At 30.2% G+C, this 16,634-nt stretch overlaps 1 protein-coding gene across 2 annotated transcripts in view; it reads right to left on the reverse strand.

Moving 5' to 3' along the window:
* Positions 1-2,325: 2,325 nt before the first annotated feature.
* Positions 2,326-16,634, reverse strand: part of LOC145323882 (uncharacterized) — a 39,845-nt gene continuing 25,536 nt past the window's right edge. Inside the window, exons 12-22 of one of the 2 annotated variants that reach the window (XM_080166471.1) lie at positions 15,441-15,506; positions 11,375-11,495; positions 10,813-10,886; positions 9,220-9,294; positions 8,804-8,928; positions 6,994-7,102; positions 5,563-5,600; positions 5,054-5,141; positions 4,132-4,200; positions 2,749-2,833; positions 2,326-2,423 (exon numbers count right to left, since the gene is read on the reverse strand). In XM_080166471.1, the coding sequence (XP_080022597.1) occupies positions 2,794-2,833; positions 4,132-4,200; positions 5,054-5,141; positions 5,563-5,600; positions 6,994-7,102; positions 8,804-8,928; positions 9,220-9,294; positions 10,813-10,886; positions 11,375-11,495; positions 15,441-15,506 (805 nt within the window). In that variant the 3' untranslated portion in view covers positions 2,326-2,423; positions 2,749-2,793. The remainder of the gene's footprint in view (positions 2,424-2,748; positions 2,834-4,131; positions 4,201-5,053; positions 5,142-5,562; positions 5,601-6,993; positions 7,103-8,803; positions 8,929-9,219; positions 9,295-10,812; positions 10,887-11,374; positions 11,496-15,440; positions 15,507-16,634) is intronic. The other variant, XM_080166472.1, reaches the window with a different exon arrangement.

Genomic DNA, 16,634 nt, shown 5'->3' on the forward strand with positions numbered 1-16,634 from the left:
AATACTAAAATTTTCAGAAATATTCAGTAAATTTTTGAATTATAAAGATATAGATATCAAAATTGATTTTCATGAGTATGAGTAATAGGGTGGGTCAATTTTGGAATTTCACATTAGTAGACATTGGCAAGGGTTACTGGGCCAATATAAAACCCTGTGAAACTTGAAAGAGGTTTTTTAATCCAAAAACAACGGGCGCACGGGGGTATAAAATGTGCCCGCCCCCTTATATAACCAAAAATTGAAATTCATTCAAACACAGGCATGTTGCATATCAAAATGACCACATTGAAATGCTGATTACAGATCTGAAAACCGTTTTGAAAAATATTGATTCAGTCTGAAATGATTTTCAAATAACCTACCAAAATGAACAATTTTGACTAAATCAGCTGTTTTTAGGTACTTAATGAGATCTTGTTCGAAATAGGAGCAATATTTTTCAAAACGGTTTTCAGATTCGTAATCAGCATTTCAATGCGGTCATTTTGATATGCAACATGCCTGTGTTTGAAGGAATTTAAATTTTTGGTTTTTAAGGGGGTGGGCACTTTTTATACCCCCTGCGCCCGTTGTTTTTGGATTAAAAAACCTCTTCCACAACTTATGATAACAGTAAAATCTAAAAAAAGGGGGAAATGGGCCCACCCTAATGAGTAAAGAGAAATTTTCTACAGTAAACTTGTCTAAATTAAAGGATAATAAATACAATTGCAATCAGAGGCTTGGATCAAATTTTAAATTATTAATGCAAGAATAGTTATTTCTCGTATCGTATTATAAACAGCTTTAAAACTGGTTTTAATCTTATAATTGTACATTCTATATCCGCGGAAAGCCGTTTATAATACGATGTGAGACATAGTTTTTTCGTATGGATGAGAACCGGTTCCTAACCACCGGATTCGAATGAATACGAGAAAAAAGATTACTCAACTATCAAAAATAGCTCAAGTGTATCTTTCCTTAATTCTGCCTTTTAATCTATTGTTAGTAAATTTAGAAAGGGATGTAGGATTTTTTTTTTAATTTTATATATGGATTATTATACTGGTAATTTCGATTTTAAAATCAATAAGATTTACAAAGTTTTTAGTTTTCAAAAAAGATGAGATTTAAGTGCGTTTGTATTATCCATTCCTAATCTCAAGTTGTAGGTACAGCATCTCTAGCTAGCCCCTGTGAACAGCTGCTGGCAGAATGTTTACTCTCCCTTGCCAGGAGGCAGGTAGACCAGAGGTCTGTAGTCAGGATACCACATCTTGGAGTAAATATACTCCTTGATCTCAGTCTCACCACCATGCTGCAGAGCCTCAACCATCTGCTTGTTACCAGGCTAAAATTTAGTTAAGAATCAGTCATTTGTTTTTTTTCTTCAACTCTACAGCTAATAAAGGGTGTTAAAAAAAAACAATATAGTTTTTCAATATAATGCGTACAGTTTTGCATGAGCATGAATTAGTTTTATATTATTTTTAATTAGTTTTTAACCAAAACTGTAGGGTTTATACTAAAAAAGTGAAGCAATTGTTTTTAAATACCCTTTATAATGTTATTTTAACTCTTTTAAGCTATAAAACTGTTTTTATCAATAGGTATTATCAATAGTAAATTTAAGCATATTTTAACCCAATATCTAAAAGTCCTAATTCAAATTTAAATATTTTTCCATCAAGTAACAAATATTGGTTTAAATTTATCTTGAAATTTCATTAAAAGCAAGTAATAGGTAGAAATAAATAGCTTTTTCTAAGTAGTAAATAGAAAATTTTCTAAAGTAAACTGGTGTGAGATAAAAGACATTTAATTAAATGTGTGTAATATAAATTAAATAAAGTGTAGGATAGATTACCTTAATCCCCTCCTCAAGGGATTGTTCAAACACTCTGAAATTAATTAAATCAATTACATTTTAAATTCATTATTTTATTGTTTGAATTCTTTAGAAATGAGTAAATATCTTTACATTCAAGAAACTTCTACTATTTATTCCTTCATTTTTATTAATCAATTGACAAAACTATATAAAATTTAGGTTTTTTTTTTACTTTGTAACATCAATATAATTTTTTCTTATGATTATGAACCAATTTGTATCAAAATTGTGGATGTCATATAAAATGTACTTTTTAATTAAAAACTTTTTCAGTACCAGAGCAGCAAAGTCATGGTTTACTTCCAAACAACGTGAAAACTGAATTGAATTTGAAGATTTAAAAAAAAGACTAAATATTTATTTGAACAGATAATTCTGTAAACCTCTGACAATCGTCCTACCTGGATTTATCAGAGTACTACAACAATAAAACAATTAAACAATCTGACCTGTAGGCAAGATGACAAGAGATTTCTCTGATATCTGCCTTTTCAGGGAAGGTTGCCCTTCTTTTCAAGTCATCATCATTGATTAATTCAACTAAGGCCTAAAAATGAGTTTTCTTTATAGTTTTCCTAGAACAAGATCATTGCTACAATTCTCTAAAGAAGTTACCTAATAATTTCTATCTCTATAATAATAATCAGAAATTTATCATTTTGTGTAATGCATCAAGTTGTGTTTTTATAAGAAGATATTTTTTAATAACTAATCCATATTGCTTAAAATTCATTTAACTATGATCTATATTCTAATATAAAAATGCTATCTTAGTACTTAGATATTTGTCAACATTTTTCATATCTATGTCATTCTTTTATTAAATATATATGTCTTTTTGTCAATCTGAACTTGTTAATATTTGTTTATACCTCAGCAGCTCTGTTGATCATGGCATTAGTGACAACACCAGTCTGTCAAAGAGCAGCTCCAAGGGCCAAGCCAGGGAAAATATATCTAAATAATTCAATTATGGATACAAAATTAAGGAAATTCTATTATTTATTATAATAATGAAAATCTTACCTATTAAGCTATAAGAACAAATAAGCAAGAATAATAAAAAGGTTCTTCTTAAATTTGAAGAAAGAACCCTGATAAAACATGCCTAAAATATTGAGAAGTATATAACAAGGTGCATGAAAAAGTTTTGAATTATTAGGGAAATATGTAATAAGGAAAGTCTAAAAGTTATGGTTTAATAAAAAATGGTTATGTTTTTTTGTTTGGGTAGGGGGGAGGGGGAGGGTATGAAGGGAGATAGGAAAGTCATGGTTTAATAAAAAAATAGTTATTTTTTTTGTTTGGGTTGGGGGAGGGGGGATGAAGGGAGATAGGAAAGGATAATATTTAAAGAATAGAAAATAACTAAAAGGATTTGAGTTTTTATTACACTTGTGTTTTTTGACTAAGACTAATAAGAGATAAATAATAAAATCTAAATGACATGCTTTGTAAAAGCAGAAATAAATTACATTACCTGCTAAGAATCTAAAACTAAAATAAAATTATATGAAGCTAGAACATTAACATGATAATATTTCAAAGAAAAATTAGATTTTGTCAAATAAGGTTGAAATTGAGAAGTTTATTTAGGTAGGGCTGAAAATTTCTCAAATAGGAATGTTTATTAAGGCCTTTCAACTTAAATTATAGTTTTATTTTGACAAAATTAGCTCAACCTAAGAAAAATAATGAAGAAGGGATATTACCTATTTAAGCTACTGGGTTACAAAATATTTTTAATCTTATAATATTTTAAATGAATAAATGTTTTATCAAAATATCAAATCTAAATTGATTTCTGATAATATGTACTATTATAAAATTTTGAAAACTTGATAGTTTAATTACTTTTAACTATTTGGATCAAATAATACTATTTGATATTTAGTCTGATATAATATGTAGGTTTTAAACCAAAAATAAATCAAATTAAAAGGGCTTTCTTATCTTAATAACACATTTAACAATTATTTGTTTAAATTCTAAATAATAGGTTTTCAATCAGGATTACCTGTCTTTTTTATAAAAGGATTAATGGGTGACTAAAAAGAATGAATGAAAGTTGAGAAAAGGACAAATTTCTTGTCCCTCAACCTGAATATTATTTTCTTTAATTTTTTTTAAGGATGGGTTTTAAATTATTAGTCTTATAAAAGGATAAATGGGTGACTAAAGGGGGGGGGGTGATGAAAGCTAGGAACAAGGATTAATTACCTGTCCCTATACATGAGATTAATATTTCTAAATACCTGTTGTTACATTGTGATGATGCAATGACTGATCCGGGCTGTAATGCTGATTCATATGGCAAGCCAGATCTATATAATAATATATAAGGCAAGCAAGATCTAAACAATGCTGCTAGAAATAGCTAATCAATATTGATATTGGATAATTTTATCATCAAATGATGTTCAGTCCACAGAAACAAAAGTTTGAAACATTTGTTTTAATGCAAATTTTTGTTGAGGTTAATAAAACACAAAATTACCCATTGTTACCAAAGATAAATATAACTTCAAAATCAATTTTAAAAACTGAAAAAGATACTCTTTCAGTTTGATTTTTATTTGAAGTTTAATAAGCAAATACCTAAGTTTAATACCTACTGAAAAATGATATTATGAAAACACACTTATCATTCACAAATAAGCAAAAAAAAATATGAAAATTATGACAGTGAAATTATAAATTCTATACAAGAATCATGCAAAAAGTAATTATATGTTTCACAAATAATAAATTTAAAACATATTTGCTGTATAAAGATATCTAAAATTTTAGTTAGCAAAACTTAGATATTAGCTTTGTTAACTAATATTTTAAATTTAAATCTCAAAAAGTGTATTCAATTTAACTTCACAATAATCATGCTATACAAAAAAATAAAATAAACCATGAGCAAAATTTCAACAGTTCTTTTTGATAAAGTTCTATTGATCTAGATGATGTGTTATATGAACAAAATATAATTTAAAAAAAAAGTTAATTTAACAGTAAGATTTTTAAAAAGTAAATAATAACTATTTAACACACATTATTTATATTAAAGTTGTTTATGTTAATTCTTTAAATGGGTTCTTATAACAGAAAAATCATTGATATACATACTAATCTCAATTATCATCTTTTTACGATATCAAAATGCAAATAAATTTCTAAATTAAAAACCTGTTGTTGCACTGAGAAGAGGAAATAATTTGACCAGGAACTTCATAATGGGGGAATGGAGAACCACTGGCAAAAATGGCTCTGCCACCTATAGGATAAAAAGACAATTAACTGTGCTGAAAGGCTGAAATGCAGATATTTTTTTCTCTCAAAATCCTAAAATAGTTTTGTAGTTTCACAGTTAAGCATTGTTTTGATCTTAAATAATTAATTTTAATTGATTCAATAAAGAAGAAATTTCATAATAGAAAAAATTGAATTTTTTCTTTGAAGTGATTCACAGCTGTGATGAAAATTCTTTTTGTTTAACAGATTCTAGCCTAGTTCACAAAAGACATAGGTCGACCTCAGAAAATTTTAGGTCGACCTAGAAAGAAGCTTTAGGTTGACCGATTATATAAAGGTATTTGTTAGTTGTACTTGTTTAGGTTGACCTACAGAATAAATCGGTCTACCGCTAAAAATTGTTTGTGAACTGGGCATCTGTTTTTAAACTAGTAATAACATACCTGTACATCTTTGTGCTCTTTCAGCTGTGCATTCAGATCTAAGAAATATAATAAAAGAATTAGATTCAACTTCAAGCCATAATTTTGAAAATACAAAGAATACAGTAAGTTCTTTAAATCATAAATAAATATCATTTTATTTTATTTAAAGAAGCAATAGATCAAAGAATTTATTCTTAAACAATTTAAATATGTAGCTACTAGTATGGTAGACTAAAGCTTGTTAATGGGATCTTGATTATTAATATCAACTAACAATAACAATGAAACCTTGTAACTTAACAAAAGATGGTTCTTAACTAAATAACTAGTAATAATAACAGTGAAATATTTAGCCATATAAGCTTATCAATGTATAGTGAAACAAGTTTTGTTGAATGACTTTTGTAACAACTTTCCATATGTTTCATGGTCTGCTTGATAAGAAAGGGTTTGGAACAAAACTTGTCATGGTATTGTTCAGTAATCATTTGTAAACTTCACTTTGGGATACCATTTGATATTATACTTTAATAATAATTTTGATCTAACACATATCATTCTCCATGTAATAAACATAAATTATTTTTACTTAACTCAATAGGGTTTACGGTGTCCCAATAAGTTTAAATGACAACATTTGTTCAAATATATGATTACCAGTTGCTTCTCCACTAGACTCTTTGAGGACATGGGAAAAGTGTAAGTAAACAGCCTAACACCAATCCATGCCATTTGAAAAGTTTCCCAGTAAAGCACCTATCATTTCAGAGATCTTTAGATTCAGACAAAAAAAAACTTAAACTTTAAATTATAGGATTTTGATTTAGTAAGGTTATCATAAAAAAATAAGTACAATAAGTACAAGTATAAAAAGAACAACCTTAGAACATCAATGAAAGCCATTGACATTACAACTTGTCACGATCTATTATATACATACATAACTTATATGCATGTTAATCAAAAAACTTTATAAGTCTTTTGATCAGACAGACATTGAGATAAATATAAAAGAGCTCTGTTTTTATCATAGATATATTAAAAAAAATATTTGAGTATTAATCTAATTGTTAATAGGACAGAGGAATTGCTTGATGTACCAAGAGAAGATTAAAGAGGGAGAAAGTGAATTGTTTAAGAAGCATTAGAATTACTTTTTTGGAATTGTGCAATTTATAGTTATCAAATACCAACTAGGTTGTTTGGAGATGGAATATAAGAGTATATTGTAGGGAAAGTGCAACTTATAGTGGTACAAAGAACTGAAAGTCAATTTTGAAAGAAAAAGAAGATGATTGGGGAAAATCTTAGCATTCATTGTTAATAGAGATACTGCAACTTTTGATTTTACAAATAACTGAAAGTAAAAATGAAGAAAGGAAAAAGGATTCAAGTAAATTTTATCATTTACCCTTCAAAGGGATAGTCCAACTTTTAGTACTAAAATACCTGGAAGTTGGATTGGAGAGAGGGAAGATAATTGGAGGCGAGTCTTGGCAGTTGTCATTCATTGTGGTCAGAACTTCATCTGTGAAAAGGTCACCAACACCAGATAGACCTTAAATATACAAAGTTATAGAATTTTTAATTAGTCAAATTATGAAGAAACCACATTTGTAACTTTAATATGTCATTGTCTAGTAAGAATGGTAAATTGTTAGCAATAGGTTGATTGTTTTATTGCTAGTTATAAGATTAATAAAAGTTGAAGAATAACTATAACGTATTGTAGACAACTTTCCGAGGATATACAAATTAAAATTATACTAATAAAAAAAGTTTATTAGCCCTTAAGGGGTCCCAAGGCCTGGACTAACAAAACTGGATTTAATTTTATGATTTTTTTTATTTTCTAAACATGGAAAATTGTCTGTAATGCAATGCCATCAATGATTTTCAGTATGGCTGAGAACCGGTTTTAATCCTGTAGATATTAATCGGTTTCAAATACAAACTGGAAAATAAAAGAAAGCATATTATAATTTTAATTTACTGGGCTTGAGTGGTTGGTTGTGATAATTTGGTTGTGTGTCAATATAATTGTTCAAGTAATTCATTACACTTTATACATTAGATATAAACTATTAAATCAATGTTTTTATTGTGTAGTATTTAAGGAAGAAACAGTGTTGCAGCCCAATACCCTTATGGGTCATACAATGGATGATTAAGTTCTCTAAATATAAAAAAAACTACCCATTCTGTATTTAAGATATTCGTAGAAAAGTTTGTATACTGTTAGTATTTATTTATCAAGACAGATCAAAACCTCTCTCCCCCACCCTCCCATTACCCACCTGATAAGATTCACAAGATTTGTTCAGTTGCAGCCATTCGAAAGCCAGCAGCCATTTCAAATTGGGCGGTTATCAACGCAAAGTTTAAAACCTTTAATCTAGGGACATCAACAATTTGATATGTTTTTGTACATCTATTCTATAGAATCAATTAAGAAAAGTAATTGATTGTAGTATAAGATTAAATGGCATCCAGGGACAAGAGAGAAATTGGATTAAATATTTCAAGGACTGGAAACAATAAATTACTCTGGAGCAGGATATTAGTTTCATTTGTACAGGTAATTCTAATTTATTTCATTTCTTTGTAACACGAATTTTCATTTTATATGTTGAATAAATGTACACACTTTGTAATTCTAAATGTGAACATTTATTTTATTCTAGGTTTAAAGTTTAAAAAAATACTTCATTAAAATACTATTGGCTACGACCCTGGGGCCTCTAGTGGCACTTGAGATGGTTAAATACAACTTCAAACCAAATTTGTAAATTAGTTTTAAAAAGAAAAAGCAATTTTGAGGACATGTTTTTGGGGATGAATTCTTTCTTGAGGATGGTGGTACTCTCACCCCTCCCCAAAATAGTTATAAACCTTTCCAAGACCTATAAAAAGCAACATCGTAAAGGAGAACCTGTTACTTTTTATAAGGATTATTATGAGATACTGATGAAATTTTATTAACTTATCTATTAAAAGTGATGGATTTAAGAATCCGTGTAAATTAAAATTTTTAAAATCATTAGGCTGCTTCCATGAAACTGTAACATGAGGCCATGCTTATTGCTCTCTTGTTAAATTAACTCCCAACATACAACCAACCATTTATTATCACTGTTTTTTATAACTCTACCATTATTCAACACCTAATTCAATAGATAGCCGACACATTACCATTTACGATAATCCAAGTAGCTTGTACCTTTGTAAAAACTAAAATTTTAATATAACAATAACTTACCAATAAGAATAGTTGGTTTAAAAGTTTTGATGGTATCCACGAGACTCATACCCTCCATGTTACCATCATCCACAGCAAAACTGGTCAGATCGTGGAAAAACTCCTCCATAGCCTTCAGATTGGCCCTAGATTTGAAATATGAAAGAAACAAGATGAGTTTTAATGAAACCAAAAGCCTCTTCTAAATAAAAAAAAAATTTGTTTTGATGCATACTTTTATTTGACTATATACACAATTTCCCCATGTTTTTGCTCACCAAAAAATTAAAATCCGTAGAAAAATGGCTAAGATACACAAAATTTTCATGTAGACAGATAAAAGGAAAAGTAAACACAATCAGATTTGTTTTTAACGTGGTTGATGTTTTAATAGACAGAATTACCTGCGGATGAAGGGAAGGCGAAGGAAAGTTTACCTTGATTTAGAGATGAGACCCTTGTCATCAAAAATGTAGAATCTTCTGCCAGCCTCTTCGTCTGTCAAACCAAACCTGAACAACAGATATTTATTATAATTTATATTCAATACTAGCAGATATGCCCCTATCATATAAGGGCTTTTTTCTTGAAGAGTTAGAGAAGGGCAAAAACTAGCTTAAAATCAATCCAAGACATAAATCTAAACAAGGATGACAACATCCATAAGTAGCGAAGCTAAAAAATTATGAATAGACATCTGGGAAAAATGATATGTTACAAAAAAAACTTAAATAATAAAATCACGAAACCTTTCAAAAATGTATGATGGTCTTTTAAAGCATTAAGGTAATAAACAAACTTTAAAATCAAAATTCGTTTTAGCATCCCAACCAATAGTAAGTCTTTAGAAAACTTGGTCAAAAAATGCAGAATAATGACTATTTTAATCACTAAAAATTAAACCCGTTTATCTTTAAGAGGAGTTAAGAAAATCACAATAAAACAAAGAAGAAAATAAAATTATAAATGTGATGCATTATAAATGAATTAATCAAGTCTTAGGTTAAATTTTAAGTATTTCTACAATATTGCAGTTTTCACAACTGTAGACTTAATTATAAAGATTCTTCGTTCATAATCATTTTTATCAAAAAAAACATTGTGTTATAAATATACATACATTATAAAATAAGGCATGTAAAATGTTTTTGAATTATTGTACAAACATTCTAGATGAACAGAAGCTTTGTAAAGACAGCCATATTTTAGGGTTAGAACGAATGTTCTTGATTTCATTAAATGCTAAACTTAAGTCTAAGTGAGGCGTTGCTACTAAAGACCAACTTTACAAAAGACCAACACCTACAAAAGACCAACTCTACAAAAGACCAACAACTACAAAAGACCAACACCTACATAAGACCAACACCTATATATTGTTATATAAACACCATATTTATTAATAAAGTAATACATAATCAATATATGGCCGCGGCGCTCAGCCCCTTGGCCTGCCTAGCCGCAGGCGCTCGGCCCCCTTGCCTATAACCTAACCTAACCTCACATAAATAATGTAAAAAAATATTGAAAAATTTGAAAAAAAATCTACCAAACTCTACAAACTCTACAAATAAACAATTAAGATCTATTTATCATTACCAAGATGTACCTATTAAGTATTTGGTAATCCATGAACACAGGCAAAGTGCGAAAAATAAACACTTCAAAGCTAAGAATTATGTATTATCCAGATGTACATAGTAACCTATGTGTGAGGTAAGTGTACTTTTATATGATTGAAAATAGAAACAGAACTAAAACTATAGATCAGTATTAAAAAGTAAAATAAATCTTATTAAAAAGGTAAGATAATTAAGCTTGGGAAAAATACACCTAAATTTGGAAGAGATAGGTTTATCTATCTACTATATAATTATTTAAGTTTATATCTTTGTTTAATTTTCTTAAATAACAAAATATGTGGAAATCCTAATACAGAGAAAATATATAAATTGTCAAGTTAATTGTGGATATAAATGTTGACAAGAAAACCGCCATTTATCTACTTTGATCCCTGACTTTTTTGTTACCTTCTAGTCATAGCTTTTCTGATGGCAAGGAGAACACCACTACCTGCAGATCCAGCACCACACACAACAAACACCTAAATATGGCCTGTATGAAAACAATGTGTGAATACAAATTACTGCATAATTCCTACCAGACACAACCAGTTGTCGTTAATTTAGCTTCCTAACATAGCTTCCAAACTCTTTTATTGTTCAGTTCGTTCATACAGTTAAGTGAAGGGAGTGGAAGAGGGGAAAGGTTTCCTTTATTAGAGAACATAAAAATCTGCTGTAAGATCCAAGTAATACTAAATCAATTCCTAAATATTAATACAAATAGAAAATATAGGTTCTAAAAACATCACATCAAACTCATCCTGAATATCTAAGTTCAACTTATCCCTTGTTAGGTTATGTTCACGTGTGTAATAGGTTGCCCTGATGTGGTGGATACAGGTAACTTGTTTGAAGAAATTAGGGGTTTAAATTTGTTGCATCTTAAGGGAAATTGTTTTTAATCTTTAAGACAGTTATCCATTACCCTTTCTTTATTTATGGAGTGCAATAAGAATTATTTCTGTACCTGATCCTTGATTGCCTCAGGGCCCAGACCCTGTACTTTCATAGCACCATAAAGACCCGCCAAAACTGTGGCAGCTGTTCCTTGAATGTCGTCGTTGAACATCAGGTACTCTTTCTTATACCTGAACATTACATTGTTTTAGCAATCATCATCATCATTGCCTTTTAGTTCTCGGCAGAACGTAGGCCATGCACAATAGTTCTCCAATCTTCCTTTGTTTCGGCACGTTTTGAGGCATTGCTGAAAGATGGAATATCCTTAGCTTTCAGTTCACTTAAGAGTTCCCTCCTCCAGGTTGTTTTTGGTCTACCTGGTTTCCTCTTTCCTATGTGGGGGTTCCTAGTCAAGGCTTGATTGGTTATATCATCATGCCCTTTCCTTAGAGTGTGCCCCAACCATCTCCATTTTCTCTGTTTTATTGTCAGTTTAATGTCTGACATATCACTGCGCTCTAGAAGCTCAGCATTTGTGATCTTATTTGGCCAAAAGATCTTGTGGATTCTCCTGAGACATTTATTGACATATGTCTGTAGCTTGGAGACCACTGCTGTGTTTAGGAACCAAGTTTCAGCCCCATACAGCAAAACAGAGAGAACATTTGACTTGAACAGTCTTAACTTAGTCTTTATGGAGATGTTGTTTGAATTCCAAATTTTGTTCAGGCTGGCAAAGGCTGTCCTAGATTTGTTAATTCTAGCTTTAACATCTGTTAAAGTGCCTCCAGCTTCATCAATTTTACTTCCAAGATACTCAAAACAATCTACATCCTCAAGAATTTGGTCTCCAATAGTAATTGGTTCTTGGGAATTTGCATTTAATCTGAGTATTTTGGTTTTAGGAACATTTATTTCTAGTCCAATTTTCTTGGAGGTTTCAGCTATCCTGTTAGTCCTTCTTTGCATTTGACTTCTATTGCTTGTTAACAAAGCAATATCATCAGCAAAGTCCAGATCTCCTAAATATTTGGGATTGCCAAATAGCTCCCAGCGAATGCCATCATTACTTTCACAGTTCTTCATGATCCAGTCAATGGCAAGGAGGAAAAGGAAGGGAGAAAGAAGGCATCCTTGTCTGACGCCTGTTACAATCTCAAAAAAGGTTGATAGTTTACCTTTATACATTACATTTCCACCTCCTTTATGATAGATAGCTTTAATGATATTGATTATCTTTTCTGGAATGCCATAGTGTCGGCAGATTTTCCAGAGAGATCTTCTGTCTAAAGAATCAAATGCTTTTTTGTTGTCAATGAAGTTTACAAAAAGCTCAGAGTTCCATTCCTTGGATTGCTCTATGATGATTCTTAAAGAGGTTATCTGATCAATAGTGGAACGGTTTGGTCTAAATCCAGCCTGATTAGGTCTTAGCTTTTCATTGACCTTCTTCTTTATTCTATTAAGAAGAATCTTACTAAGGATACGGCCAGGTACTGAAAGGAGCATTATCTCTCTGTAGTTTCCACATTGGGTCAAGTCTCCTTTTTTGGCTAGTATTGAGATATGTCCATTCTTCCAGTCCTCTGGGCATAACTCATCATTCCATATCTTTGTGATCAAAGGTAGGAATGCCTCAGCAGACGTGTCTAGGTCTGCTTTTATGACCTCAGCTGGGATGTTATCAGGTCCAGCGGCCTTGTTATTTTTCAAACTTTTAATGGCCTCCTTGATTTCCAATAGATTTGGCGCTCGACAGTCAATGTCAAGTGCATCTGAGGGTGGAATCTCAGTTGTTTTAGAAATTCTACATAAATATTAAAAGGATATCCACCTGTCTATGTGTTTGACAGTGTGTATGTGTGTATGTAGCTTAAGATCTCGCACCACTGCACTGGAACAATTTTGTTCTCCCTAATAGTAAATAGTAAATATATTAAATATATATATAGTAAATATTCTTATGGTTCAGGAAGGCTTGATAACTATCTTTGGAGAGGTTACTTCCTTCCATTTCTTTAAAAAAGTTAATGTATTTAATCAGCAAAGGCTCTGATATTTATGAACATAGTTGTCCTGGAATTTTAAAGTTTTATCTTTTCCATATACATTTCAATAATGGAAAATACAAAATAAGTAATAAATTAGATTTTTGCTTCTACTTATGTAATCAAATCAAATTCTCTTTTTTTCATATTAAAGAAATGAAATAGAAGATAATCTAGGAAATTACACATTTATTTTGCAATTTATTATTATATAAGACTGAAATTATGTGTCTTTTATATCTTTTTTGTAAATATGCTAGTTTTGTTCCAGTTGTCAGAGGGTTAAAAGCGGGGAAGACAGTTCGCAATTTCAATTTTAAGTGGTGGAGTGGCAGTGTTAGACACCTCCCTTCTACACACTTAAGTTTGGTTGGGAAAGTTTAAACTTTCCTGAGAAGTACAATTAAAATCAAAGACAATCTGTGGCGGATTATTTCCTATCTTCAATTTACATATGTACATTAAGATATATAAGTTTTCCGGAATTTTAATGTTAGGGGGAGATTTGAAATCTGCATCAAATTTTAAGATTTTTTTTATAAAATTCGTTTTTTGTATAATTCTTTATCTAAAAGCAGAAATACATTTTAAGTTAATTAATTTTGACCAATAGGATAGGTGGATTTTAAACTACCTGCGCTCTAATTGGTTGAATGATGTACGCCATCCAATCAGAGCGCAGATTTTTTAAATCCACTAATCACAGATGCCAAAAGTAATTAACGTAAATTGCATTTCCGCTTTTAGATAAAGAATTATAGAAAAAACTAATTTTATAAAAAAAATCCTCAAAATTTGATGCAGATTTCAAATCTTCCCCTAAATTTAAAATTCCGGAAAACTTATATATCCTAATGTACATATATGATTCTGCTTTAAAGTTAGTTTTTATATGTTCGATAATGTATTTAGCCATAACTCTGTCAAAAATGCTTTCAAGACAGACCTTTTTCGACCTAAGATACTGAAATAGTTTTATTGGACAGAGTTATGGCCAAATACATGATCGGAGATATAAAAAAACTAACAGACTTTACTTAGTATGCATGCAGAAATTATGCAGGATGTCAAACTATTCACGTGGTTGTAATTTAGTTAATAACGAAAAAGATGGTCTAATATAACTTAGTTACAGTATTTTAGTTTAAATATGCCATGATAGGCACCACAAATTTAAAATTGATTACGATTTTTTTTATTTATGACCTGGATTGAATGGAACTAATAATAGTCAAAATTTATAATTATATTCGTGTAAAAATATTTTCAAAGTTGGAATTTCAAAAAAAGAAAAAGGAAATAAAATATTTTTTTTTTCAAAACAAAAAATATTTCCTATTACAAATATATGTAGGGTGTCCCATAGTGTAGTGGTTAGCGCACTACGCTGTGGTTGGGAGAAACTGAGTTCAAGTCCCCACATAGACTGCACTTGGTTGACAAATGCTGTCGCAATTTGTCAGATTATGATCACGCAACCCTCCCTAAGATGCCCTAGGGTTGTAAGGGGGGAGATTTGTAGGAAGTTAGGACTCTACAAATCAAGCAGATCTAACCATGCTTTCCCTCATCCATGCTCCTCGTATGAGAGTGCCATTAATTAGGGTGGCTTAATATGGAACACCTGCCAAAACTCTAGGCCAGGGTGATGTAATAATTGAGTAGCTTCCACGAGAATAGCGGGTCAGCTTGTAATGTAACATAGAATACAATCAGCTGTGCGCGAAGCTTACCAATCTAAGATTGGCCAAAGAATTCTCACTTCCAGTCTCCGTGTGCATCTGAGTCCTAACTTCAGAGAATCATGGCTACAACAAACAAATCTATATATCTTTCTATACACCCAAGGAGGGAGGAGACATTGGGCTTTTATTTACACTAGTCCCGAAATTTCTATTAATAACGTTTCCTTATTCGTTAGCTTGACAACTTTGGGAACTTGGTATTGGTAGGTTCATGAAGTTGAGTGTCCAAACGTTTCAACCACTAATTGTAATCTACAAAAAGGGAAATTTTGTGTATATCATTGAGGATGTACATCAACTTATCGGCCATTGTCTCATCTCTTTAGATCTCTGTATTTACCTTCGTAGAAGCTTGATTGCATGCTTAGATTGGAAATCTTCGAACTGAATGAGAGCTGTGGGCCATCTAAAAAAAATATTAAATTTTAAAACTCTGCAATTTTAACTTTTTCCTAGATTTTCTTATCATTTTGTATTGTCATGATATCAGATGAAAACATATGAACACCTGAACGTCTCTCGATATATAAAAGAATTTAGAAAATCAGTATCTTTACTTTTTTCACCTACTAAAAAGTAATCATCTGCATTAAAGCAAATTCATCTGAGTATTTGTATTTTAAATTTTAAAAAGATATATTCTTGAATTTATTGATAGATTTATAATATTCTTTGTTTGTCCTCTATATCTGTGTCCATATATCTATCTATCCATCTATTTATCCATATATCTATTTATCCATCTATTTATCCTTCCATCTATCTATTTTATACCTGAGTTTAATGACAGCCATGAATTCATTAATACGTTCATAATATCCATTGTTTGTCCTCTATATCTGTGCCTATCTATCTATCCATCCATCCATTCATATATCCATTAATGTTTCTATCTATCTATCTATTTTATACCTGAGTTTAATGGCAGCCATGAATTCATTAACAAGTTCATAATATTCATCTTTTATTTATATTTTTTCTGTCTATCTATCTATCCATACATCTATCTATCAATCTATCTATCTTTCCATCTATCTATCTATCCATCTATCTATCTATCTATCTATCCATCTATCTATCTATCTATCTATCTATCTATCTATCTATCTATCTATCTATCTATCTATCTATCTATCTATCTATCTATCTATCTATCTATCTATCTATCTATCTATCTATCTATCTATCTATCTATCTATCTATCTATCTATCTATCTATACATCTATACATCTATACATCTATACATCTATCTATCTATCTATCTATCTATCTATCTATACATCTATCTATCTATCTATCTATACATCTATCTATCTATCTATCTATACATCTATCTATCTATCTATCTATACATCTATCTATCTATCTATCTATACATCTATCTATCTATCTATCTATACATCTATCTATCTATCTATCTATACATCTATCTATCTATCTATCTATACATCTATCTATCTATCTATATATACATCTATCTATCTATCTATCTATACATCTATCTATCTATCTATCTATACATCTATCTATCTA

The sequence above is a fragment of the Acartia tonsa genome, chromosome 7, assembly GCF_053477335.1.
Source record: "Acartia tonsa isolate MP-2025a chromosome 7, ASM5347733v1, whole genome shotgun sequence".
In the NCBI taxonomy this organism is placed as follows: Eukaryota; Metazoa; Arthropoda; class Copepoda; order Calanoida; family Acartiidae; genus Acartia; species Acartia tonsa.